Genomic DNA, 27,987 nt, shown 5'->3' on the forward strand with positions numbered 1-27,987 from the left:
TACTATGATTTTTTTTTTTAAAGGCATGACAAAGGGGGGAGGGAGGGGCTTGAACACAAAACCTTCTTGTTGAGAGGCAACAGTGCTAAACACTGCACCACCAATCTTATTATCTACTAATATTTGGCTCACTGCAACCTCTAACTCCAGCGTACACAAATATTCACCAACATTTAGACTTTTGGAAGCGTTGGCGTCAGAGAAACCATTCAGTTTAATCCCAGAACATCCTGGAGCCTTTAATATAAGTAGATCTACAGTAGTTACACATTGAACAAAGCCTGCAATGTTTGACCATTTTCTTTTTGTACAATTTAAAAATTAAAAATAAAAACACTGCCATGAAAAATAAAAATGACAAAATATTGCCAAAAGGCTTTTTGTGAATTGATATGAACGACAATTTTTTTTTTTTACATTCTAGTGTCGTTGGCACTTAAAATGTGTTTTATGTTCATTTGACTCAGGTTACAATGGTAAGGATGTTCCTATAAAATATTTAGTCAGATAAAACAAGTCACCTGTCGACTGTTTCTAATTCATGCTGGAGTTTATAGGAGAAATTAATGCAGGGATTTCTTCAAATAAAAATCCATTCAAGCATTTCATACACAGCCATATACCAGGCTTTGACCTTGTCTTGTTACTCTAATAATAGATGTGGCTGGCCCTTTTATACTTGGTTAACTAGTGTTTAAATTCATAATTTATTACTGATACACATTACAAACATGTGAGTAAGGGGAGTAGCCTACAGCCACTTTCTTTAGTTTTTCTTCTCCATTTTAAGCATGGAGCACATGTGCCAACTAAAACTACAACATGACATTGTATTATGTGATGTTCAAGGATTATGATGCAACTTTAAATCCTTAGTAACTTATAAATAGAAATAGAAAAGGTTGTCTCAAACTTGGGACTAACTGTGTGTAAAATAAACTATCAGTGATGAGAAACATTTCAAATGTAACGTATTTTAAACACAGCATTTACATTTCTTTTTCTTTCTATTATTCATAAATATAACAGCATTATTTTGAAGTGCCCTTTAGCAGCGTCTGCTGCTGTGAAACGGCCTGTGACCGCTTCATGTTGAAACTGTCCGTGTCTCCCTCCCTGTCTCCCTCTCTGTCTCCCTCCCTGTCTCCCTCTCTGTCTCCCTCCCTGTCTCCCTCTGTGTCTCCCTCTCTCTCTCTCTCTCTCTCTCTCTCCTCGCCGCACTAATGCTGATATTTCTCTCCAGCATCACCAGCGGAGAGGAGGAGGAGGAGGAGGAGGAAGGAGAGGTTGTGTCAGGTGGAAACGCGGACCTCTATGGATATCATCATCACCCTCCACCGGCTCGCAACCTCAGCACCGACAGCATCTCCCGGCTGGCGGTCACCGCTGCAGGCTCACAGCGCTCTTTCTAATGCGCCAAGGCGTTGCGTTACCACGGCGCACACTGGCCGGGCTGCTGCTGCTGTAATTACCCAGACAAACCGCGTCCTCGTGTAATAAGGACTAATCGAGGGAAGACCCTGCTGGAATAAAAGCGGGAGCGTCAGTCTCCTCCATTGATGAACCGCTCTCCTCATCGATTCACCCCAACGACGTCTTGGCATAAGAGGAGGACAAAACCGATCCACAGAACTGACACGGAAGCTAAAGGTAAGGCCGATAAAAGGACGGCAAGATGACTCCTTTCTCCACGGGATGTCGTTTGATTTGGTCCTTCCCTGTGTGAGAGCAAGGAGCCGAGATGCATGTTCTTTTTTTCCTCCCCTTCTTTTGCAGAGAAGCCGGCCTGCATCAGGGTGCAGGGTACCGCAGTGATCCGGCGAGGGCACGCGCTGTTTCATGTTCTCGTTTCCACCTCACATGTGTTACGTGATGCATGCATGTAGAAGGTGCTCGTGGTGCCTGCCAGATCTGATCCGTGTCATTTGACAGGAGAAATAGGTTAATGAGCAGAATAGCGGCCTAGTGTATACGGGCTGTGATTAATTGCTTTACCGGCTCAGTTACGGCTTCTTCATAACCTTTAACTTTAAATAAGAGATAGTTACGTTTCTGCCCAAATGCAAACAGCAGCAGAACTTCACTGGTGATACATTTCCACAGTGATGATATATTTCTGCAGGAAGTTGCAGTGTGACTGTGGTCTCACATGTGACCTCACATTACTTTGGCATTTCTGCCCCTTGTGGTATCCGTTATTTCTGAATCCTGAGGGGATGCTGCTGTCCTGCAGAAGTAGATTCAGCCAAATTATTCCTGCTTTAGTCAGATAGGGCCTACAGCGGCATAGCTTGCTTTAGCAAACAGAAAAAAAGCAAATGCAGTGTAGCCTGAAAGATGTTCATGTTGGCTGTTTGATCACTGCTGCAATGAACCTCCGCTTTGCCCCCGGAGGGATCGTCGGCTATTGACAGTTGCTGTCCGGACATCTGAGATGTGCAAGCAGGCGTTGGTTAGCTTTGGTTAGCCAGTGCCAGGTGTGTGTGTGTGTGTGTGTGTGTGTGTGTGTGTTTACGACCAGGAGATAAAATATATCATTTATATGGACATGTAGTCATCTGTGTTAATGAAGTCAGTTCAGTATCTCTGGTATTATTGAGCCAGTTTTAAGCCCGCATATGTTACATAGAAGTCAAGTATTTTTTGACCTTATTGTACTTCATGTTGCGTCACTGTTCAACTTCTTCAATGGATTGACACAGTGGTTGTGTGTGTGTGTGTGTGTGTGTGTGTGTGTGTGTGTGTGTGTGTGTGTGTGTGTGTGTGTGTGTGTGTGTGTGTGTATGTAAAACGCTTAGCAGTTTACTTTATAGTGACTATATTACATTTCATGGTATTACATCCTGTCGAGTGTAATTATTTATTTATTTAATACCAAAATAAATCTCTGTTCGGTTCAACATTTTGTTCAAATTGTGTCCGTGTCGTCTGAAGTGTTAGACTTGGCCTCATGTTCCCACATGTGGTGGTATAGTAATCATAGTAACTTTAATAAAGCTTCATATTAAACTAGGTGCTGTAAATAAGGACTGTCTGTCTTTAAACCAGCACCACTTCTTCTCTACATGTTGTTTTTTTTCCAAGATAGTTGCTGATAGGTTGTTCCAAGCATCGTGTACACGTCATGCCACAGTTCATGTGTGGATTTAGTGCGTCTCAGCGTCTTCTGTCTTTCCGTGTAATCCCAGACTGACTCGGTGATGGTGAGATCAGGGCCACACCATCTGTTGTAGGACTCCTTGTTCTCTACACTGCTGCAGAGTGAATTTGGGATCAGATGCCTCTGTGAGACAATTTGCTTCAATAACACATCTGACATGCCTAAAACTTTTGCACGGTATATTTATCACAATATAACGCAGTATTTCCCGGCTTTGTTACAATACAGACTTCTTTTTGACACCCTTTGCTGTTGCTGTCCCACGTCCGGTCTGCATGGTAGACGTCCCTCCGCGGGACACTGAAGCCCTCCGTTTGTCTATCAGGACCGCAAGGTGACTGCTTTGATGAAGACTTGTGGTCCCGCCGACTCAGAACAGGGCGTCGGCCGCCGCTCCCGCTTACAGACGTTGGTTCACACTGCTGAGGTGAAGTGAGTGAAAGTGACTCAGTGCAGTGTGTAAAGTGCGTACTGTGTGACGTCACGGAGACGGAGCTCGTGTGTGTGTGTGTGTGTGTGTGTGTGTGTGTGTGTGTGTGTGTGTGTGTGAAGGAGAGATAGAGAAACAGCTTCTATCCCTCTAAAAACAGTCGAGATTTCCTATAATTTCACAAAGTGAGATTGTTTTTGGATAAAAGTTTCGGATAAGTCCTCGTAGGCGACGCCAGAATAATGGTTAAAGTTCAGGTTAGCTTTCAGTTCTCTGCTTGCGGTCACTTTTCCCCCAAAAGGTATGAAATGTTGACGGGAGAGCTGCAGGGCGTTCATTGTGAAACAGTCCAAGACATCATGTTGATGAACGCACTTAATGTTGAGTTTGTGGCTACGACGGCTTCGTCTACATTTGTACGAGAAAAACGCTGCTCAGGTGGAACAAATAGAACCACGGCTCCGATAAAAACAACAGCAAAGCCGGATTTTATTTTATTTTTTGAGATAATAGTAAAATAGTAATAACAGGAACAGAGACGCAGCAAAAATCGAAACGACATTGTACATCACATCAGTTTAGTTACCACGTTAGAGCTGCTGCATATCACACCACCCTTAAAATAGACCTCACTGCACCATAACCTTCACAAACTGTTTTGGTCAAAAAATGTGAGAGAAAAAACAAAAAACAAAATCTATTACATACTTCAGATGTCCTCCACAACACCTTGTTTTTTATTTTTAGCTGAGGCTACACATGATCCACATGTTGTTCCCCGTTGTTTGACGGATAATATCAGATTTGATGACAGACAGAAAAAGGACCGTAGGGACATTGCTGATAAATTGTAAGAGAACAACTTAAACAGTGATGTGAAGCAGCGAAAGCCATCTTATACTGTGTGACAATAAATGTAAATATTTACAGAATATATATCTATATCTATATATAATTAGTAAATATATTATTCATTTATTGGAAGTTCCTTTTATCAGTTAATATGCATTAGATGGCTGTCAGCACAATTAGGTTGTAAAGGAGTTTTATTAATGTTCCTCCAACCCTCCAAAGGGAATTTAATTGATATCTGATCATTGAATCAGTCGATAGAAAGTCCAGAAACTGAGCGTGCTCCTCACAGTTGTCAATAGGCAGATGGCATGATTAATGGCCACATCTATTCTATATAAGATCATATTGATAAAGACTAAAAAACTTTTTTTTTTAAAAGGGGATGTCCACTGAGGGTCTGTCCTCTGTTAGGCCTCAGAGACACAGAGCTGCTGCCTCTGACTGATTAACCCTGGCAGCTGTCTGTCTCTCTCTCCTCGTCTCTGTCTGTCTTCATCTTTCTGGTGATCCGCCCTCCTGTCTCCCTCTCGCACCTTCAGTTTCTCTCCTCTTCCACGTCAGCCTTCCTTCAAGTCTTACGACTCAGTCTTTACCGATTGTTGGTGCGTCCCCCTCGCCCACTCTTCCTCCGTCTGTCTCTAAGTTTAACCTCCAAATCAAAAGAGATAGCCGGTCCAACGTCTGGAATGTACTCGGCTATTCTCGTCGGAGCTGAAGTCCAACTGGATGTTAGAAATGTGTTGACGAAGCATAAACACACCGGCAGTTTACCTTTTAGTTCGTTTCATCACACTAAGAAAAGAAATCTCCTCAACAAAAGGAGAAACACTTTCCTGAAGCAGTTTACAGTTTTTCCTGCATTTCATGACGTGAAGTTCACAAAGTTCACACTGATAAAGGATGAACTAGAAATCAGCTCGTCTTGAGACGACCAGCTCTGACTGCATACCTCCAAAGTTTTAGAGATATATTTTTTTAGCTGCAGTTGTTTCAGTCACTCGACCTTCGTTGTGCTATTTTTTTTTTTTATCGTCAACAAATCTCATGAAACATCAAAAACAACAATCTATTAATAGTTCCACTAATTATGATTATCTTTGCAGCAAAAGCCTGATAACTTCATTTTCTGCACCATCCACGGCTGCCTAAAAACGATCAAGAGCCGCACAGTTGCAGCGGGTGTCATGTTGGTTTGTGAACGAGGATACTCGAGTTCATTTTGATTCCACCTCAGTGTCCACCAAGCTTTCAACAGAAAACCTGCTCGCTTGCTAGCTGATAGACAAACAACTGGTGCACTGCCAAAACCTTCCAGGTGAAACTCGTGCTGTAGAATTTTGGTTCCAGGAGGGCGAGTATTTAGACATAAATAGACTTCTGACAGTAGGACTGAGAGAAAAATGCTTCCCCAAACTGAACGTACCGAACGGTTTGAGTCAATTACACGAACCGTCAGACCTCGAGACTTAAGTCATTACTAATGTTCACTAACCAGCTTCACGGCAGCATTTGGGGGTTAAGTACTCGTTTCAAGGGCGCCTGTCATCTGGTGTACTGAAAAGATTTGAGTATTGTCACTCTCTGGGAGTATGGAGGCATCGTGCCAAACGCTAATAGCCAAAACACAAGTTGTTGAAGCCATAGAGGATGGGAGGTGAGGAGTGGGAATAGAGTGAGAGGACAGTTGAAACAATGAGAAGGATAATATAAGGAGAGAGCAGGGTGGGGGTGGGGAGGGAGGGAGGGAGGGAGGGGCGACATTTTCATTACACCGTTGGTGTAACAGTGATTTATTGTGGTTACTAACAGCGACAGCATAGCTGGGGAGAGAGGACAATAATAACGCTGAGTGGTTTTGAGGAGAAAGCATAACGACTGACAGCTGTGCACACACACATATACACGTATACAATAGTTCCCACACTACTAGGTCATTGATTGGATACTAAATCAATAGAAAATTGATCAATGATCATTTTTATAATGAATTAGTTTGGTTATTTATCAACAACAATAAAATGGAGTTGTGCACCTTTTACTGATTTAGAGTGTCGGTTGAACAAACAGGTCATTTAATGATGAAACTGGGCTTCTTTACCGTTTTCTGACTAAAATGTCATTTGATTAACTGAAAAAAAAATTAAAAAAAAAAAAATTCCCTGTTAAATCGATGGATAATCGTGATCAATATTTCAGACGTGGCATACAGATGTGAAGTCGTGCCAGAAAAGTGTATTTTGTTTTAAATGCATTAGATGCAGTTTTCTTTCTGTGTCAGTAAGACAGACAGGTGAGAGTCTGGCTCCTGAAACTTCAAAATAAAGACAATAATAGCTGGAAGTGTTGCGACAGTCACACAAACACGAGATGGCCACCCTGAATATAGAGCACTTCTTTTTAGATGCTGTCCTATAAAAACCACAGAGAGGTTCTGGTTCTGGTCTACCTGGAGGAAAAAGTGAGAGATGCTTGATGTGATCTAGATTCTGTCCTACAAGTGAGACATGAGAAGACATCTGTGGTGCAAAGTGCTTGTTACTGCTGTCTGTGTGGTCGGGACTTCTGCTCACCACATTATCTACTTTACTCATCCTCTGTTGTAAGTAAATATTATTGATTACAGATTATTTCCCGGATGAATTGATTCTGAATTTTTGTCAAGCAATAGCTAAAAAAAAAAAAAAATGCTCATCAGTTTTCCAGGTCCAAGGTGACTTTTTAGAATAAAATACTTTAGTTTATGATTAATAAATCCTATTATCTGACTTGAACATTTTGGTTTCAAAATTGACATGATAAATTAGTTATTTGACTTTAAGTGTATTCTGTTTTTTTCTTTCCAAACATAAAATAGGAATCTCACTCTGAACAAAATCATTTCAGTTTGCAATAAGGACTTAGCAGCACACACAAGTGTTTATTTAAATAAATATTATTATTAAGACTGCATCTGACTGTGATAGAAACGTGTGTTTGTGTGTTTATTTCCACTGTACTTACTGCAGGTTAACAATGCATGTGGGATGTCTGCGAGATCATACAACACACACACACACACATACAGAAGGGATTCCTGCTCTTCCTACCAGCTCCATGGAGAGATCAGAGAGCTTTCTGCTCTTGAAATGTTTGATCTTTCAGTGTCGGAGCAGCAGACTCTGTATCCTGGACTGACAGCGACATATAACCTCCTCCAGTTTAACAGGGCAAACGTCAGAACTACAACTTTTCTTATTTGTATTTAAAAGCACAAAAAGATCCAGAAACACCTTCATCCTGATGTTGTATTTTTTTTAATTTTTTTTTTTTTACCAAGTTTGGTGTTAGTCCTGAAATGTTTTCTTAATTTTCTTAAGTTAATGTACGAGATGGCGTACTGATGAAAAGAGCCAGATTGATCGATTTCTGCACAAACAGAGATGTCGCACTCGTTGTTTTCTTCGTATTCACAGATTAGACGTCTTATATAATATAAAATAAGTAGAATGGGCAAACCAAAGCGTGCAGCTTCAGATTTGCTCCCTTTACTTGCATTTTAATGCAGCTTAATGGTCTTAGTTGTTGATAGCTGAGGGGAAGCAGCATTACTCAGCATTTTACTTTTGACAGTGTTGTCGAGCAGCTCTACCTGAAGACCTTAAAAACAAGAGAAAACAGGAAGACGAGATCCTGACAGATAACACTACGTTTCCAGGCTTTAATAACCCTTTTGGGTTCATTTTGATTATTTGTAACATCCCTCCGGGAGATCTGGGGTCAGACAGTTGATTGGTTGAGTTGTAGTGTTTTGTAATTTGCCTCTTACTCAGACGATGAAAGCAAGATGGCAGTTGCAGATATGCCGTCTTCGATGTTACCTCACCCGGTCGGACAAGCCAGGGGAAGGAAAGTGTGATTGGTTGAAACGTGTCAATCAAGCAAATATTTAATATATACCTCCTTGATATTTCCTTATTGAAATATATTTTCACAAAGATACATTAGTAGTATTTGGACCTCGACAGCTTGTGGAAATACATCGTGCAAGTGAATGTGTGTTATTTATTATTATCGATAATAGAATGAATTTACTTTTTCATATCGTTATGTTGAAGCATGCAGGTTTACATTCATATTACTCTGAATACAGATAAAATCATACTGAGCTCTTTATTATTTTTTTTTACTTCTGTTTTTATCTCCATCCTCTGAGACTTCCTGAAGGCTGCGTTCAGTCTCTGGAGGCGAATCATGAATCATCTCTGTGCTGCTGTTATGTATAGAGCAGGAATGGATAGCCAGGAGAGTTGCGCGTGATTTTCAGACATTGTGTCGACCATCTAGCCTGCGGCTGACTGATTCCTCAACAGCTGGGTCTGATTATTAGAATAAAGGGCATAACACACACACACAAACACACACTAACACTCACATCAGAGCAGTCCTGCGAGCAGTGAGTCTGATTGATTGAAAGACATCAGGTGGTCGAGGTTCGGCGAGGAACAAGGCAAGGACAACAGAGGGCGTCACACACGTCGTGGGTTTTGATGTGTATTTATATTTTTAATGTTAATCTATAATCTATTGTTATAGGTTTTTTTTTTACCTCTTAGCAACACGGGCACTTTACAGTATGATGACAACTCATTGTTGTGTGTACGCAACACGGTCACAGATATTTCTCAGATGAGATTCCCTCGTCTGATTCTCCGTGTGCTCCCACGTCTCTTCGTCGGGGGCTGCTTCTGCGTAGACCTCCACACGAACCTGCTTCAGCTTCACGGTTTGGGATATCAACTCGGTTCAGTCTGCGGTGGGACAGCGTGTGCAGCCGGCCTTGATCTCGGCTCTCACACGTTCTGAAGGGAAACGCTGGTGAATGATTTTTGCCACGCTGGGGACACGAGTGAAAAATGTGGAGGGATTTAGGGCCATTAAACACGGGGCGAGCCCATTTGCAACATCTGAGATCGCACCATCAGCTGTCACTCGTTGAGATAATTTTAGTAGCGCTGCGAGGGATTAGACAACGTTTCAGGCCGTGGTGTCAATCCTTCATCATCAAAGAAGAAAAGTCTTTTCTCTGGAGCCGACATTAAGCACTAATCAACGATCTTGCCGGAAGAAGTAAAGGTACTAATTCTACTGAGTCAGAAATGTACCACATAAGCTAATATAAGGATTTTAGAGGATACAACCGGGATATCTTTCACAATGATTGACTTTTTAATTACTTTACTCTAAATGTACATCCACTGGACTTCTTCTATCAAATGTCCTGTACGAGTGTGAGAACCTCAGAAACGATAGAACAGCTCCGTGGTAGTGCTAAACATAGAAATAAGAAGAAAGTCCTCCTCTCAGTATTTTAGTTTTTTATCAGACAAATACACTAAAATAGGATGTTATATGGAGTATACTTTACAATTTTATAGTAAGAAAATATTTTAGTTTTTTTTTTTTTTGCTATAGTTATAGAAATATTTGTATTTATTTTTGGGAGTTTTTGGAAATTAATTTTAAGAATAAAAGGTTCCACCTAAAGAAATGTTATCATTATTATTTTGAAAGCACACACAAAGTGCCAAATGAATGCAGAATAACAATATTATCATTAAAATCATTTGTCCATCAATTCATGTGTTGATTGACAGAAAATTAGTTGGCAACTATTTTAATAACTCAACTTTTTTATTTATTTTTTTTTTGCTTTTCAAACACTTCGAAGGATCCTATAGGTTTCACTTTTATTGGCTTGGGCTGCCGCCGTCTATCTGCTTCATCACCAGATAGAAAGCTCTGTAATGTTTTGCTGTTATTCTCTCCAGGGAAGACGGCTAAGTGCATGTGCACAACTACTCCTTCTTTCTCCGTCTTGCAGGGCAGGCTGACATTTACTCGATATGGCCACGTTGTTTTGCAGTGGTTTAGGTATAGTGACAACCGAGAGCTTGGACTTTTGTTGCAGGGCAGAGGGAAGGAGAGGCCAGAAAGGGCGGGGGGGGTGGAGGTGGAGGGTGGAGGTGGGGGGTGGATTTCCAGCTAAAAGGCTGAGGCAGAGAAACCTTCCTAAGTTGTGTACTGCAGCATTGAGTACACTTTTTATGTTACTTGAAATCTTTGTCGATTAATCTATTAATTACAGTTTAATTAACTTAAACGTATGAAACCCAAAACATTTCAACATTAACACAATCTGTTCTTCTATGAATTGTGTACTTGCCATTATTTTATGTTTTTTTTTTTTTTTCTTTTTACTGTGTGTGTGTGTTTGAAGGAGGGGGTGGGGTAGAGATGGGGGAGGGGTTGAGAGGAGAAGAGGGGAGAACATTTTTCATTCTGTGTTATGTTGGAGGCATTTCAAGGACAGGTTTTAGTGGAGGGAGGGTGGAGGGGAGGGGGAGGGGGGACATTACCATGGCCAATGTTTTTTGTAGACCAAAAGATGGCCACCAAACATCTTAGTGGAGGAAACACACCGGCATCATCTATTCTAAAACGTACTTACAAAAATAAAAACCCCACTGGAGGGGAATCACCAACTGTAACTGCCTTTCTTAAAATAATATGCAACACCTTCGCCAAACATGAAGTGGACCAGCTCTTTTCTAAATAACGATTCAAATAGATTTTATTTTTTTAAAGAAAGGTCTGTGAGTAAGGAGGAAGCTGCTGCATGTTCCCCTCATCGCATTTTTAAATCAACTTTGTCGCGTGAGCCCACATGTGAAAAAGCTCTATAAGGCTTTGATTCCCACTGGTGCCAACCATGCATATAAACGTGTATATACCCCCCCCCCCCCACCACACCTTCCCCAGACCCTCTCACCCCCCCCCCCCCAACCCCACCCCCCATTGTAAGCTGCTTCGGAGAAGAGCACCAAATGGCATATTTTATGTCCTGTGGGCACATCTGCTCTTCACAGAGAGAAACTATCACGTTTTCTATTCAGCACGTATGTAGCACCAAAAAAAAAAATCTAGTAGTAGTAGACGGTTCTCAGTGTGCATCGATTAACTTCATGGAACAGGTAAACTTCATAAATCAATATATAACAATATATAATAATATATAACAATAATAACCTAAGCTACTTTGCAATGCCTGTCCTCAAATATGGCTGAATACACTACACTCCTTTTTAGTGTTTGATATTAAATATCTCCCTAATTTGCAAGAAAAAGGAACCATAGGGGGAGTGTAGAGGATAAAGAAGTAAAACATAGCTCCGTCTCTTTTAAGTCTCCAAAATCTATTAAAAAAAAATCTTCCCAAGAGTGTGAAAGTGTCCTCTGAAATAACAGTTCATTTGATAGCTGCCAGGCTTTTCTAGCAGGAAGGAGTTTAAATTTTCACCCTGTCTGCTGATTTTTTATGTCTGCTATGAATTTTACTTCAAACAGAACTGGGCATCAGTTGAAGCACACTGTTTACATCAGGATATCCAGGCCTCTTATTTTCCATTTAATTTTGGATCTCATTGACTTTTAAACAAAATCTCACATTGATATAAAAACAGCTCTTTCAGCTCTTCAGATTAACGCGACCGAAGCCGATGAATATCAGAAAATTGAATTGAAATCTTTTCATTACCGTTTGTTTTGAATATTTCCTTTTTCCTCATTCTGTACTGTGTGATTTCTTTGAGAAGTTTAGAAGTTATTTATATCTTCCTGTTTTCAGCTGTCAGAGGGACAGACTGGAGAGATCAAACAGCCAAATCATTTTTACCCTCCGTCTCCCAGCATCCTTTAAATCATCAGAGAGATTTTATTTTAAGCGTTGCTATCGTAAAAAGCTCTGATACCAGAGACAGGTGCTGCATCATTCATGAACAGGAAGGAACCGTTACTTATTGACTTCTAAGTCTTTTTTTTTTTTTCTTTAAGTCATATTATTGGTGCGTTTTGAAGACTTATAATTAATCTGTGAGTGTTGCACTGACTGTTCCAACCCGAATAAGATGGAGTGGCTAAACAGGGATTAAAAGCTGTTTCATGAGATGTGTTAAGTCAGTGAAAGAGTTTAATTATCAACCGTGAACAGCTTTTCGCCTTTAGGGATGGAGCAACCTGTCCTCAGCACTTCTTCTTCTTCTTCTTCTTCTCTCCTGTACATGTGTGAGTGTTTTCGAACAGCTCTTTGTTTGTGTTGCAGGGCGTCGGGCGCGATGGCTAATGCCTCCCCAGACCTGGACAACGCGGAAGCCCAGCGCCAGCTCAACAACAACAACCGACCAATCAGCTCCGGGTTCTGGGAGACAGAGTGTACGAGCTCCAAGCTGTTCGAGTGCTCCCGTATCAAGGCCCTGGCAGGTCAGGAGTAACACGTGGATCAAAGCCACATCCGCACAGATCACTAACACTTCAAGGACATCTGCAGGTGTATTAATACGACCACATCAAGGTCATGATGACAGCTCCGTGGGAAATTAAGAATAATTACTGTTTCATCATGACTTGTCTGCGAGAAGTGATGTCAAAAATTACTAAAATAAGTTTGAACTTGGTGGTTTGTTGTGTTTTTATGAATTCAGTAACACGTGTTGACATGGTTTTAATAGTGAAGGACTGCTAAGGTGGTTATAGAAATTCTCCTACCTAAAAACATGGAATATATGTTATATTTAAAAAAGTCTCATCGTGTAATATAAGTTGATGGTGATTGAATGATGTCATGTGTATTCCAGTAAACACTTTTGGAGAATATTTGATTTAGTACTATAAGGATTATTAAATTTAAAAGAAAGCAGTGATTTTAATTAGGAATGAAATAGTTGAATAGTTCCTTCTTTTCCCTTCATTTCTTCCGGTGTGACGTTTATTCCTTCGTTTCCCTCAGATGAACGAGATGCGGTGCAGAAGAAGACTTTTACTAAATGGGTCAACTCCCATCTAGCCAGAGTGTCCTGTCGCATATCTGACCTCTACAACGACCTGAAGGATGGGTACATGCTCACAAGACTGCTGGAGGTCCTCAGTGGAGAGCTGCTGGTGGGAGCACATAAGAGCCGTTCTGAACATCGGCACATGATTGTCAAATTTGCAGCGTTACTTAACTCACTGCTTCACAAGATATCAGCTGTACTGCTATAAATTTAGATTTGGTTTTTTTGAGTTTTGATGTGTCCATTTGTTTTCCTTTTTACTTCAAGTTTTGGCTCCTGTTCGTGCTACTTTTTCAAAGTAAAGTTTTTCCGCTGTAATTAACCCCCTGGTGTCCTCCTCCAGCCGCGGCCCACGCGGGGCCGTATGCGGATCCACTGCCTGGAGAACGTCGACAAAGCTCTGCAGTTTCTTAAAGAGCAGCGGGTTCACCTGGAAAATGTTGGTTCCCATGACATCGTGGATGGAAACCACCGCCTCACACTGGGGCTTATGTGGACCATCATCCTACGCTTCCAGGTAAACACTAATAATAATAATATTGTATTACAGTTTATCAGTGTAGTTGAGTCATGGCCGAAGGTAGAAAAAAGTGATTTTGGCTCGCTCTGATTCCCGAAGTGACTTAAATCATCATTTTTTAGGATCTAATATCTGATTCTTGCTGTGGGATACCAAGGCTTAAATCCGATCTCCTCCATAAGTGCACTGAGACGCTGGCATGCGTTGCCACGATACTTGCTGAAGCACAAGGTTGCTGTAATCAGCAGTGGCATCGTTTAGGGTGCGCTGCCAGAGGTTCAGTGTGGGTACGGCCGTCACAGCTGCCCCGTCATCACAGTGCGACAGCGGCAGCCGTGTTTGGTGGATAAAGCCTGAATGTCAGTGGCCTAGAGGTAACGGTCGCCTTCCAGGCCGCTCTTCAACAAGGACATATGCACACACACACACACACACACACACACACACACACACACACACACTACATTACCTGCACAGTCTAACAGTCGATCTGTCACACACACACCTATGCGCTGACATCCTGACATGCACATACTACACACACGCTCACACACATACACCGGCAGTGATACAGGATCAGTTCCATCCATGTAAGTAACAGAAGCCCTCGGCTTCTCTTTATTACGCTTCAGTGCGACAGTGGCACAAAATGCTTATTTAGCATTATTCAGTATGTCATTTATGGCGTACGGTCGTCTGCTAACTGTCTCCTGGGACTCTGATTTTGTCATGCTAAGACTGGCTATCGTTAACAAAGCACATTTAACAGCACCGCCACCAGAATCCTGTAGTACGTGGGACTTTCTGCAGAGTTCTGTTTATGCTGACTGGACTCATTTTTGCAGTGTAAACATTGAAATTGATGAATAGGTTGTTGGATATGCTTAGTGTTTAAAAAAAACCTAGTCGATGATGGGCATTAGCGACACGTAGATGTCAGAGTTCATGGTCATTTAATCATAAAGTCCCACCTAGTGTAGACTCCGTAGGCTGAAGTTCCCAAACAAGCATGTTGTCAAATATGTTAAAGTGATGGTTCACGGTTTAATTTTAATGGCAAGTTAATTAGGTCATTTTTTAATTAATTTTTTTCTTGTCACCTTCCGAGTCAAGCTGAACATCTGTAACCGTACAACTTGATCGACAGTAGCGTTAGCTGACTGCTAGATTTGCCACCGTTCGCTGTCATCTTGGCTGTAGTCCCGTTCTCCTGCTCCCAGGAGCCACCAGTCTGCTGTGGACTCTTCAATTTTGCATGTGCTGAGAAAGGAGAGCAGTGTAGAAGACGTGTGTGTGTGTGTGTGTGTGTGTGTGTGTGTGTGTGTGTGTGTGTGTGTGTGTGTGTGTGTGTGTGTGTGTGTGTGTGAGAGAGAGAGAGAGAGAGAGAGAGAGATAGCGTAAATATGAAAGAAGTAAGGACAGAAGGAAAAGATGGTTGGCTGATGAGAAGCAGCGAGCGGTGATGTTGTTGAAAGTAAGTAAGTAATGGATGCACAACAATGAAAGAATGACAAACGGGAAAAAAAAAAAATATATATATATATATATATTTATTTATTATTCAGATTCATTTATGTTAGAGCAAACTGGCAATTTTATCTTGTAATATATGAAACTACTGACAACATCGTATCCAGGTGTCACGAGTTATTTATGACACTGAAACCTCGATTGTTTCAGTCCTGTTTAAATTAGAAAACGTAACTTCTGCCTCCCGGATTCATCCCATTTTATTTCCATTTTAGACCGTGTGCTCATGGTGAGAGTGTTTTGGCCCAGAAACAGCTGAATTTGTACTCTGCTGGTGATTCAGGCCCGGGGTTTCTGCCAACACACAATCATCTTTCTGATTCTAAATCAGAAGCCACGTTCAAACACCATAATTTAACCAAACATTCGAGTGCTGAGAAATCACGTGAGCCGATCCCGGACGGTTCTCCATCCTGCTGAGGTTTGTGTTGTCTAAGTGGCTGTTGAGTTCTCTTTTTTTATTTCCCTTTTTTGCACAGTGTCGCTGCTCATCTCCACCCCCCTCCACCCCCCTCCACCCCCAGCCCCCTCTTCCTCCATGGTGAAAGTGAGAGTTTGCTTTGCCCAGTCAGCAGGTAGGGCCGAACCACTGCAGCAACTGCACGCAGGCAGAAAGAGGGAGACAGACAGACAGAGAGAGGGAGAGAGAGGGAGAGAGAGGGAGAGAGAGGGAGGGAGGGAGAGAGGGAGAGAGTAAAGAAGGGAGAGGATTGTCAGGCAAAGGAAGAGGTAAAACCAACGTATTTAGAGAAATAACTGTCTGTTATTATTTGCTGCAGCTTCGATTCTGGCGTTGTATATGGTTGGCTGAGTGTGCCGACGTTGTGTGTGTCTACTGGCTGCAGATAACGTTGCACTCTGTTGAAACAGTTGTAAAAGCTAATTGTATATTTATTAACGTGGAGATGTTCCCAGTGTTTTTATACGTTTACTGTGATTTTATTTGGCTCATCATTTTAAGCATTAAATTGCTGTGTTTTATACCCTCTTTTTTTTTTTTTTTTTTACATTACTGGCAGACATAACATTTTTTGGAGTGATTATTTTTGGGCATTTTTGCGTTTATTCAGAGAGCACTGTGCAGACTGCAGACGTGGGGATATATAGAAAGAGAGCGGGGGAATGACATGCTGTGAAAGGTCGGTGCTGGCCGGTAATCAAACTGTCATGATTGACACCATGTGGTTTGAGCCCGACCCACTCACCTCACAACAAACGAAGGAGATAAAGCTCAGTGAAGTGTGTGTGTGTGTGTGTGTGTGTGTGTGTGTGTGTGTGTGTGTGTGTGTGTCTAACATCGTCGGCAGCAGCTGATTCCAGGGTGTCATGTCCCCAATTACCTTGGATCATGTCACTGTGATGTGATTGGTTGAATGGCTGTCACTGTCACCTATCATCACGCATCGTGATGGCTCTGCATGTTCTTCTCAGTGCGGCGGGTTTTTTTTTACTCTGAAAAACCTCAGCTCATATTTCTCTTGTCTCTTTTTACTTGGTTGGTCCATTTTAAGGGTTTCAGGAGTAACGTGAGGCCAACGTGACTCTCACACTTGCTCTTTTAAAACATGACAATCGGTCATTTGGTTCCTCTGAACAATTTAACTGATCTAATCGCTGCTGGTGATCTATTACGCTGCTTATTTTCTGTCCCAATAACTGAACTGTTGCTTTGCCGTGTTCTTGTTCAGATCCAGGTGATCAAAATAGAGACGGAGGACAACAGAGAAACTCGCTCTGCCAAGGATGCGCTGCTGCTTTGGTGCCAGATGAAGACTGCAGGGTGAGTAGTGACAAAAAAAAACAACAGCCTGAAATCTACTCCATAAGCAGCTACAGTGAATTTCATGATCATTCAAGTGTTATACCACGATAGTTTGTTGGTGAGTTGGTGCTCGCTGGTCTACAGTTAAAGTTACAAAACATTTCTACTTGCTCCAGGTACCCTGAAGTCAACATCCAGAACTTCACCACCTGCTGGAGAGACGGCCTTGCCTTCAACGCCCTCATACACAGACACAGGTAGGACACAGCGCACCGTGTTAAAATATGGTATTTATAAAGTTTTACATGATAATGCCGTTATTGTTGGTTTTTTTTACACCAGAAAATGCCCCAATTTTCCTATTTCTTATAAATCAAAAGTTCTCAGTAATGTATAAACATCACTAAATATAGTGGAAAGACATCCAGTAGGTTTAACCTACAAGCAATTTTAGGATTACAGCTGTGCACACATGACAGATTCTGTTTCATCATCTTGCGCCCTGCAGACCTGACCTGATAGAGTTCCACAAGCTGACGCGGTCCAATGCAACCCACAACCTCCAGCAAGCTTTCAACATCGCTGAGCAGCACCTGGGTCTCACCAAACTCCTGGACCCTGAGGGTGAGAATGTGGAATTGGTTTTGCATTAAATCATTCAATGCAGACTCCTAAAGTCAAGTAAGATGTTAACTCCTCTGTTCTTTGTCACGTCCTTCCCGTGCAGATGTAAACACAGAGAACCCAGATGAAAAGTCCATCATTACGTATGTGGTCTCCTACTACCACTACTTCTCCAAGATGAAGGCTCTTATTGTGGAGGGGAAGCGGGTTGGCAAGGTAACAAGATAACACGTTTGCAGATATGCATGTAGACTTTCATCTACACTGCAGAGGTTGGTCAAACTTCTCCATAACTTCACATCTCGGTCTCCCTCACTGAATCTTCTCCCAACTGTCCTCCATCTCTCCGATTCAGGTGCTAGACAACTGTGTTGAGGCGGAGAAGATCGTCAACCGCTACGAAGCTCTGGCGTCGGACCTGCTCGACTGGATCGAAAAGACCATCGCGGTCATCAGCAACCAGAAGTTTGCCAACTCGTTGACTGGAGTTCAGCAGCAGCTGCAGGCCTTCACAACCTACTGCACTATAGAGAAGCCCATCAAGTACGTTTGGTGAACATTTCGAATGGGAAATGGCTTTTCTAGTCTGAGCGGGTGTTCGAGAAGCTGTGATTGCAGCTTCTTAAATGTGAGAATTAATTGTCTCTGTTTCATAGATAGTTTCCGCTTTGTTGTCGTTTTAATGATCCGCTACGTCGATACAAGTATTGTAAAACTATCCTCGATAAGATTGTGTGAAACATGTCAGAGCTGACATCATTCAGGCTTTACGTTTCATCCTGCCAGAGAAGCACAGGACTGTTGTGTGTGTGGAGATGAGCATCACGTTAGGTGGGTTCAAAAGCCAGCATTACCTGAATGGAGGAAACAAATGTCACATAAAATCATTTGTGCTTCCACAAACGCACAGACACACATTATTCAGTTTGTCATAATGGATTTTGAGCGGTGCTGCTTGCAGCATCGTGCCGTTCTTCTCGATATCTGCTTTTCAGCATCTCCAAAAAGGTCTGTATCCCATTTCTGGCTTGATGACCGAGTATATCTGATATAAAAGACAGTTCTCAGTCACCAGATTGTCTCAAAGCAGTAACGAACATCCAGGCTGTTGTACAGTCGACTCCCAGTCAATGATTAATGGCCATGATATGGGACACAAAGTCCCCGTGAGGTCACCCTTTATGCAGAGACCTGCAGTATATGTCAGCAAGCATTCATTCTGTCCACATGTCCTTGATGAACATCCTGAATCCTTGACCAACTTTCTTTCCTTTAACCTGTTTTTCTTTGAAGAAAGTTGGAAGCACTTCTAGTGCGCGTACACTGGGGAGGGCTGTTGAAAGAGAACCTAAACTTCCCTGTTTCTCACCCAGGTTTCAGGAAAAGGGGAATCTCGAGGTCCTTCTCTTCACCATCCAAAGCAAACTCAGAGCCAATAACCAGAAACCCTACGTGCCTCATGAGGGAAAGCTCATCTCAGACATTAACAAGGTCAAACATCCACCAGCTGGAGTTTATGTCCTATATTTCTTTTTTTTCCCCCCCGTTACACTGATAAACAGTTTTTAATCAATTATTATTGTGTAGGCCTGGGAGAGGCTGGAGAAGGCGGAGCATGAGAGGGGCGTGGCTCTGCGCAAGGAGCTGATTCGTCAGGAGAAGCTCGAGCTGTTGGCTCAGCGCTTCGACCACAAAACTACCATGAGGCAAGCCTGGCTCAACGAGAATCAGAGACTTGTGTCGCAGGTGGGTCCGACAATGTGCTCATCTCACCTGATGCAGCTACAGAATGTGTGTCCATCTGTCGTTGAGGATGTAGCGCGACATGTGCAAAAAGAACACTTACTTGTGGTGGTGGGTGGTGCGCATGCAGTTTAGATGGGGAGAGTGTAAGCCAGGTTATTTTCTTGAGCTGCATTTTACTGATGACCCCTGAATGCCTCTCATGCAGACTATTAGTATATTCTACCGTTTACAGATGTCCTCTAATCGCCTCACATGCAGACTAACCATACGCTAGCTAGGAGGCCTCATACAGCCTGTAATGCACCAGGGTGCTACGCTAACGTAGAGCCTATATATATAATGCATATGCTTTGATTTTGACCTCATCGTGTCCGTGTTTGAACTTCATCTCTCTGCATTCTTCTGTCACTCCTCCTTCTGCTTCTCCACTGCAGAAACACTCTTCATGTTGTTCTTTCTTTTCTTTTTTCCCCTCTCTGCCTTTCAGGATAATTTTGGCTACGACCTACCAGCAGTCGAGGCGGCGATGAAGAAACATGAGGCCATTGAGGCGGACATAGCCTCGTACGAAGAGAGGATCGGCGTGGTCGTGGAACTCGCTGCGGAGATAGAGACAGAAGGATACTACGACATCCGACGTATCTCGGCACGTAAAGAGAATATCCTGGGCCAGTGGAGTCTGCTGAAGGAGCTGGTGGCGGGGAGGAGGACCCGGCTAGAGAAGAATCTAGCCCTGCAGAAGACTTTTCAGGATATGGTGTACATGATTGACTGGATGGAGGACACACAGGTACTAGAGGGTGTGTGAGAGTGAGAGAATGAGAAAGACACTTCAGCATGACGTGAAAATAAATATTCTAATATTTCACGGTTTCCCGTTATCCCTTATTTCTCTCGTCTTCGTCCCCCTTCTATTCCTTCGTTCTTCTCAGGTCCAGCTGCTGTCAAAGGACTTTGGGAAGCATCTTTTGGAAGTGGACGACCTGCTGCAGAAACACAGCCTGCATGAAGCCGACATCACTGTGCAGGCTGAGAGAGTTCAGACCCTCAACACCGCTGCACTCAAATTTACCACAATAGAAGGTACACACACATGCAAGCTGGCTCGTTTAGGCTCCTTTAAAAGAGACTGGCGTAAAAACACACCTTAAAATGCAGCTTTTAATTGCTCTGATAGTTTTCAGAACAATATTGGTACATTTTAGTAAAATATAAGAGTTAGGAATGTAATGAAGGGGACAATCATTGTTTTTGAACGTATTCCCAGTGCTTGTTTATGTCATAGACTGACTAAATGAAACCCAGAGCAAGTAATGATCCAGTATTGATTTAATTTAGTCAAGAGAAGATGTGTTTGACCTTGACACGAAAGGGAAATGGATTTTAGAACTTGATATGAGTAATGTGATCTGCTCAGTATACCCGTGGGTTTTTGTCTTTTTTAGTTGGCACTCAGAGATGTGATGAATTAAGTTCTGTATCTATTGTGTCTTCTTTTTTTTTTCATGGTTATATTCCCCACGTTTTTCTTTTTCATCTTCCAGGTTACCAGCCATGCGACCCACAGGTGATCTGTAACCGTGTCAACCACGTCTCCTCCTGCCTGGAGGAGCTGAAACAACTGGCAGCTAAAAGACGCGCTGAGCTCGAGGAGTCGAGACAACTGTGGGCCTTTTTTCAGGTAGAACGGGTCGACAGGTGGAGACGAGAGGCGGGATTGAGTTAAAGGGCCAGTAGACTTCGTATGAGGTGCTTGTTGGACAGCTTTAAACACCTTTTTAACATCAGTTGAGTGATGACATTTTTTGTAAGTTTAAAAAAACTGACAGTCTGACATTTAAACCCACTTCAAATGTCACTTTTTGCAAATACAACTAAGCACAGAATAGTAACTCTTAGATTAAAGGATGTCAGTGCTCATTTTTGAATTTTCTAGTTAAAAAATATGACAGGCCTCTGATAAAATGTTCATTTAATAATTTATTACAGCTTTTTTAAGCTCTTTTTCTAGCTTTTGCAACAACCTCTTTAACAGAGTCAAGGTTTAACATGTTTTTTCCAACCTTTTTCTTTTGTACTTTGGTTTATGAAGCATTACTAGTTCATTTGGCTAATTCGCTTTACAACCGTCAGACATTTACTGTCTGGCTCAGACACAGACTGAGATCGGTCTGTTCTATACTTCAGAACTTTTTTCCTTTGTGTATTTTTGCTAATTATTTTTTTCTTTAAGTAATCCTTTATCTTAATGTTAATTTTTTGTTTCCCACTTATTAATTGCTTTAGCTATTTTCCGTCCTTTTTATTTGCACGTCTTTTAAATTGTATTATTTTAATTGTTTCTATCATTTCTCTCTCTACTTCTTTCTTGCTTCTTTTTTTGGATTAAGATATGGTTATAAAACCCATACGTCGTTTATAAATTTATAGATAAATAAATAAATGTATTATTTGAGATCTTGTTTGGCTGTTTGTGGTCCCGTTAGGAGCTGGAGGAGTCGGAGGCCTGGATCAGGGAGAAAAGCTCCATCCTGGGAGCTCAGGGCTATGGGAAGGATCTGAGCAGTGTGCTGAGGTTACTACAAAAACACAAGACTCTGGCTGGGGAACTGCTGGCTCACCGCTCGCTGCTGCAGGTGTGTGTGTGTGTGTGTGTGTGTGTGTGTGTGTGTGTGTCTGTGTGTGTGTGTGTGTGTGTGTGTGTATACGTGTGTTTTTGTTTATAAGTGTGAGAATCACCGCTGGGAATACTTACAGTACCTGAAATTTCTGCTCAGATCTTCATATACTGCAGTGAAACTATGCAACAGTGTTCAGAAAAGATTTTTTGATGCCCCACTTTAAAACAGAGCTTGAAGCTAACGTCCCTTTATCCTGCCGCCTCCTCCAGAACACCATGAAGCGAGGGAAGCAGATTCTCAGTGAGAAGAGCTTCGGCACAGCGGGGATCCAGGAGCACATTATGGAGGTTAAAGGCGAGTGGAAGAGGCTGGAGGACCAGGCAGCGCAGCGTCTGGGGCACCTGCAGGAGGCGCTCAACTTCTTCCAGTTCTCCACGGAGACCGATGACCTGGTGGCCTGGCTGCAGGACGCTTACCGCCTGGTCTCCAGTGAGGACTTCGGACACGATGAGTACTCCACTCAGTCCCTGCTGAAAAAACACCGAGGGGTCAGCGAGGCCGTCGACAAACATCGTATGCATGTGATGGCCCTGCGCAAACACATGGTGGCGCTGCCTCTGCGATACCGTGATCAGGAGGTTGGTAGAAGCATAAAAGCCGAACATCGTGAGGATATTAACTCTCTTTGTATCAAGTATTTTATATGTTGTTTTTTACCTTTTCGTCCTTGCCCTCTCTTTCTTTCTGTCTCCTCCCCCTCCGTCTTCCCTCTGCAGGAGGTGCAGGTGCGTATGGGGGAGGTGGAGCAGCTTTACACGGAGGTTGCTGAGGTTGCGGTGCTCAGACAGCAGTGGCTTCACGACGCCCTTGCCGTCTACCGGATGTTCAGTGAGGTCAACGCCTGCGAACTATGGATTGATGAGAAGGAGCAGTGGCTGGACAAGATGGAGGTCCCTGAGAAGCTGGAGGACGTGGAGGTGGTGGCACACAGGTGGGGAGAGGGGAGAGGGGAACAATGGGATGAGGCAGACGTTTTGATTGCTGTGAAGCTTGAAGCTCAGCTGGTTGAACAGCGTCTGGGTTTAACTCTTTTAACTGGTTGAATGTCTCGTCGTATCCCACATGGCCTCTTGTTGTAGGTTTGAGAGCTTGGACCAGGAGATGAACAGCCTGATGGGAAGGATCCTGGACGTTAATCAGATAGTTCAGCAGCTCCTGGATGGAGGTCATCCATCGTCTACAGAGGTCAGAGGTTGTCAGGACCACCTCAACTCCAGGTACGGAAAAAATTCTGAAAGCCCAACAACTACAATAGCTGCAATTACCAGAGTTACGACAACCACTACCACAAGAAACCACCTGCACTACTAGTAACATGAAACTACCTGAATAAACACACTAGTGTAAAGCCAGATCTGCTCTACTTCCCCTACGAAGGACAAATACTGCTAAATGATATAATAGAGCACAAATACCAAATTAAAAATACCACCACTACTACTCAAACTACTAATAACACTAATGCACTACTCTAGAAATAGTTTGACAAGTGCCTTGTGTCCTGTCAGTCTCTGTCTGAGATATAAATGTAAAATATGTCTCTTCTGAACCACTTCCTCTCTGTTTTTTTGTTTGTTTTGTTTTTACATTGGTATCCAACCAGGAGGACGCTATGATGGGATTGGATTTTTATTTTTTTACCCGTCTCAGTCATATTCATTGACCACGGCTGTTAAGTCTGGCAGCAGAAACCATGATGGCCGAGTGTCCATGAGTCTTGTGACCTTGGCGCATCGTGGCGGTCTCAGGATGACCATCTGTGCTTGGCTTCCTCAGTCAAGACGAGGCCAGCCGACGGCACAACAAACATACCAAATAAACACTCATCATCCTCTCTGGTATTAGTTATTCAAATTGTGTTCCAGTTGTAGGATTTCAAATACAGTACGTAATATCATTGCTGGCTTTTGATTTGGATTTACTGTTTACACTAGTGGTACAATACCGATATCAGATGCTGTGAAACACCAACAAACTTCTGTAAAAACATGTATTAATGGAGTGTTAATGAAATAATACACATTGTTATGGAATCACTCAGTTTTATTTTTCATCTTTACAGTATCTCTTCTAAATTAATTTCTGATATATTTGTTGTATTTCTCGTCCACAAGACCACGAACAGCGTGACGTAACATTTGAAAATATTTCAGATGAACGAAATGGTGGAATCACTCGGGTTTAGCCATCGATATCAAGTCCCAACAGTTGCCCTGATTTTAAGTGCGTATCACCACAAAATAATGACAGTGTAAATTATTACTTTACATTGAATGATGCTTAAATTTAAATATACTACAAAAACTAAGTTTTGCTGCTCTGAGGTCAGTGTCACCGAGCTGTTTTCCTGCCTGCCTGCTGAGCGAGTCTGCCATTACCTCATTACAGTGACAAGGATCTGTGTGTGTGTGTGTGTGTGTGTGTGTGTGTGTGTGTGTGTGTGTGTGTGTGTGTGTGTGTGTGTGTGTGTTTCTTGGCTGAATGGGTGTGTATTGAGACCTGCTGGTCTGGAGCAGATTCAGGAGAACATATTGTATGACGACCACAGCAGAGCAGAGCAAACAACTGTCTCGCATGAATCAGTTCCTGTCGGCTCATTTCAGGTCATCATGACAACAGGTGGAAACGGGTCTTTTAATATTACAATGATTTAATCGATAGAACTTCTGCTCATCACTGCATTAAGGAAGACAACTGAATACTGTTTCAAGGACTCAAGTCGTGCACACAAGACTCTGTCTTGTGAACATTTTTATACTGAATAATACAAAGTGAACACACATGGCTAAATGAGGGATCTATGAAGTGGGTGTAACTCTTGACTGTCATGTCCTTTAAAGTCGTCCACTCTCCTCCATCCCGAACTACACCTCCGGTATTATTCTCTCCTGTCTGTCTCACTCTGCCAGGTGGAACAGCATCGTGGAGCTGGTTGAACAGAAGAAAGATCAGCTGGACTCGATGATGCGCCTGCAGAACTACCTGCTCGAGTGCGGCGAGATCAAGTCCCAGATCCAGGAGAAGAGAAAAGCCATCGATGCCACCCAGTATGTGGGCAGCGATTTGGGGGGAGTCCTAGCCCTGCAAAGACGCCTCTCCACCATGGAGGGAGCCCTGTCGGTCCTGGAGCCCAAACTACTGCATCTACAGGTAGAAAAAAACAAAAAACAGACTGTACAAACATTTAGGGAGGACAGTGTTTTGTCTTTAAGTTTGATATTTTCATATTGATCACAAAAGAAACATGGAAATGTTCACCTTTTTTACTTTTGTCTGTGCTTTAGAAGTTTAAAAGTTCAGTGAGTTTAAAAATCCAGAGAGATTAGATACATAAATGAGGTGATTTTATATATTGTGCAGCATAAAAGGCTAGAGTAACGATCATGGCGTCTGCGTTTGGTGATGTAGGAAGAGGCGGAGCATATGGCCACCGCTCACCCGGGTCGGGCCATAGAGGTTCTGGTGCCATTTGATGGCATCAGTGTTGAGTGGGAAGAGCTGAAACAGACCCTGCAGGGATGTGAGGACTCGCTGATGGTGGCTAGCAGGTTGCAGAGCTTCATACAGGTACTAATCAGGAAGATATCTATGACTGGTCGAGTTTTACTGATAATCTCTCACCTTTCTGTGACACAAACAATCGAGTCACTCTTTCCAAACTAGTGAGATAAACTATTTAAAACCACAAAACCGCTTTGATCCACTAATAATTTGATCAGTCATCAACCAACAACCCATACAGACACAGTATGTCATGACACTTAACAGCTATCGGCCGATAGAAATCTTACTTCTTAGTTTTAATGTCATTTAAAATCTGATATTTTACCTCCACAACTTTATGAGAATTGTAATTCTCTTCTTGTCAAAGGACGGCAAAGAGACTTAAAACAAAAGAACAACCAACGAACTGCTAATCTGGAAACCCACTGCCGTGGACTTTACCTCACGGGAAAGAAGAAACTGTTGTGCAGATAAAACTCTGCATATGTTGATATTTTGTCAGGGGAATATTATAAATTTGTCAGTTTGCACAGAAGTCTGCAGCAGCCCAACAACACAATTACTAAAACGTGAATCATGTTCTTCTTCGGGACTCGTCAGGACCTGGACTCGTTCCTCACCTGGCTGGTCCAGACGCAGACAGCTGCTGCTTCAGACCAGCTGCCCAACAACCTGGAGGAGGCAGAGAAGCTCATTAACAAACACGCCGCTCTCAAGGAGGAGATTGGACGGTAGGTGACCGAAGGACAACAAAAATCATACTTTTGCTCCTAATATTATTTGATATAATGTTGTTTTTTTTCCACAAAAAGGATCTCAGAAGCACATCAGGTATCCAGAGAATAACTGGACGGGTCTCTTTTCGTCGTTCATGCAGGTATGAAGAGGACTACGAGCGCCTACAAGCCATGAACGAGCTGCTGGAGTCCGAGGAGGCTCCTCTTCCTCAGGCCGCCCTGCAGCAGTGGCTCCAGAAGCTCGACGTTGGCTGGAACAAGCTGCTGGAGATGTGGGAGAGCAGGAGGGAGGTCTTGGTCCAGGCTCACATTTTTCATCTATTCTTGCGAGACGTCAAACAAGCCGAGTCCTTCCTGAACAACCAGGTGAGACGGACAGAGTCTAAAGATGGTGGTCAGGGTTTAAGTAGAAGGAGCGTCTCTGACATGGAAAGATAAAATAGCTGAAAGAGCCGTCCAGTTAGTCTGTCTGTCAAAACCTTCGGTTCAAATACGAAACATCACAACAACTTTTTGCTTATATTGCCTTGAAACCTGTTACGGACACTTATGGCCTTCAGAGGATGAATCTTGTAACATGATTTTACATGCGTGAAATATGCTGCCAGGCAACATGAAAAAGCTGTCTTATAGTGAAGCAAAGGGAGGAGCGGATCAATCCTGCAGACGCTCCATGTTGACCCTCTTTTTAAAACTCTTAAATTAAACAAAAATCCAAAAACTTTTCTGGAGATAAAACTCCCTTTATCGTTTAGTCAGTTCAAATAAAGGCTTTGTGGACTCGATGATATCGTCCTCTTTTAGTATTGAAGATGTTTTTTTTATCGCACCAACTAAACATCCTGACGTCTGCATGAAGACAATTTCTCTAAAGGTGCTTAATGAAGCCTTGTGACTGCAGCAGAGATGCACAGACTGTCGGCCGGGTTGGGCGTCGGCTTATAGCCCTGCCAACAAGAGCAGTGGGAGGGAGTGTGTGTGTGTGTGTGTGTGTGTGTGTGTGTGTGTGTGTGTGTGTGTGTGTGTGTGTGTGTGTGTGTGTGTGTGTGTGTGTGATGTGATGTTAGAGCAGGAGCTGTTGAGGCAGCAGCTTCTAGTCGTTCTATCTCTAAATCGTGACTTCTTGATGAAGTGTAGGAGGCTGAATTATTGTCGTCGTCCCCCCCCCACCCGATGCTCAACTCTGTTTTTGTGCTTCTGGATGTAAAAAAAACATATACGATGGTATTAAATGATGTGCTCGTATACATTATACATGTTTGTTATTGGCTGAATTCAGTCTGTGATTCAGTTATTGCATAAAGTTTGGTTTACAAAGATCACAATCTTATAGTATTGTAAATGAAGAGAGATTATATCACATGACAAATTTTTACCTAATTTTATAGTAATTTAAGTGGAGTTTTTAAGGTAATATCCCGTCTTATTTTCACAAAATACTGAAAGCAAGAATTTGATGTAAACCAAATCAAGTATTCAGTACTTTTAAAGTAGATTTAGACATTGTCAGGAGTTTTACATTAGCTGAATTATGATTACAACTTCTCTTTATGATGTATCAGAGTGATAAT

General features: G+C 42.4%; 1 protein-coding gene across 2 annotated transcripts in view; it reads left to right on the top strand.

Moving 5' to 3' along the window:
- Positions 1-1,258: 1,258 nt before the first annotated feature.
- The window catches only part of LOC138205235 (spectrin beta chain, non-erythrocytic 4), a 66,506-nt gene continuing 39,777 nt past the window's right edge, over positions 1,259-27,987 (top strand). For both annotated transcript variants that reach the window (XM_069161005.1, XM_069161006.1), the window contains exons 1-22: positions 1,259-1,650; positions 12,583-12,740; positions 13,267-13,418; positions 13,656-13,829; positions 17,051-17,142; positions 17,301-17,381; positions 17,633-17,748; positions 17,852-17,964; positions 18,104-18,291; positions 19,122-19,239; positions 19,336-19,494; positions 19,982-20,284; positions 20,427-20,577; positions 21,039-21,175; positions 21,981-22,130; positions 22,385-22,753; positions 22,892-23,106; positions 23,255-23,392; positions 25,085-25,325; positions 25,584-25,742; positions 26,280-26,410; positions 26,557-26,782. In XM_069161005.1, the coding sequence (XP_069017106.1) occupies positions 12,596-12,740; positions 13,267-13,418; positions 13,656-13,829; positions 17,051-17,142; positions 17,301-17,381; positions 17,633-17,748; positions 17,852-17,964; positions 18,104-18,291; positions 19,122-19,239; positions 19,336-19,494; positions 19,982-20,284; positions 20,427-20,577; positions 21,039-21,175; positions 21,981-22,130; positions 22,385-22,753; positions 22,892-23,106; positions 23,255-23,392; positions 25,085-25,325; positions 25,584-25,742; positions 26,280-26,410; positions 26,557-26,782 (3,558 nt within the window). In that variant the 5' untranslated portion in view covers positions 1,259-1,650; positions 12,583-12,595. The remainder of the gene's footprint in view (positions 1,651-12,582; positions 12,741-13,266; positions 13,419-13,655; positions 13,830-17,050; positions 17,143-17,300; positions 17,382-17,632; positions 17,749-17,851; positions 17,965-18,103; positions 18,292-19,121; positions 19,240-19,335; positions 19,495-19,981; positions 20,285-20,426; positions 20,578-21,038; positions 21,176-21,980; positions 22,131-22,384; positions 22,754-22,891; positions 23,107-23,254; positions 23,393-25,084; positions 25,326-25,583; positions 25,743-26,279; positions 26,411-26,556; positions 26,783-27,987) is intronic.

This window comes from Embiotoca jacksoni, unplaced genomic scaffold (assembly GCF_022577435.1).
Source record: "Embiotoca jacksoni isolate LCO1_2020_lvr unplaced genomic scaffold, fEmbJac1.0.p SCAF_28, whole genome shotgun sequence".
Taxonomy (NCBI): domain Eukaryota; kingdom Metazoa; phylum Chordata; class Actinopteri; family Embiotocidae; genus Embiotoca; species Embiotoca jacksoni.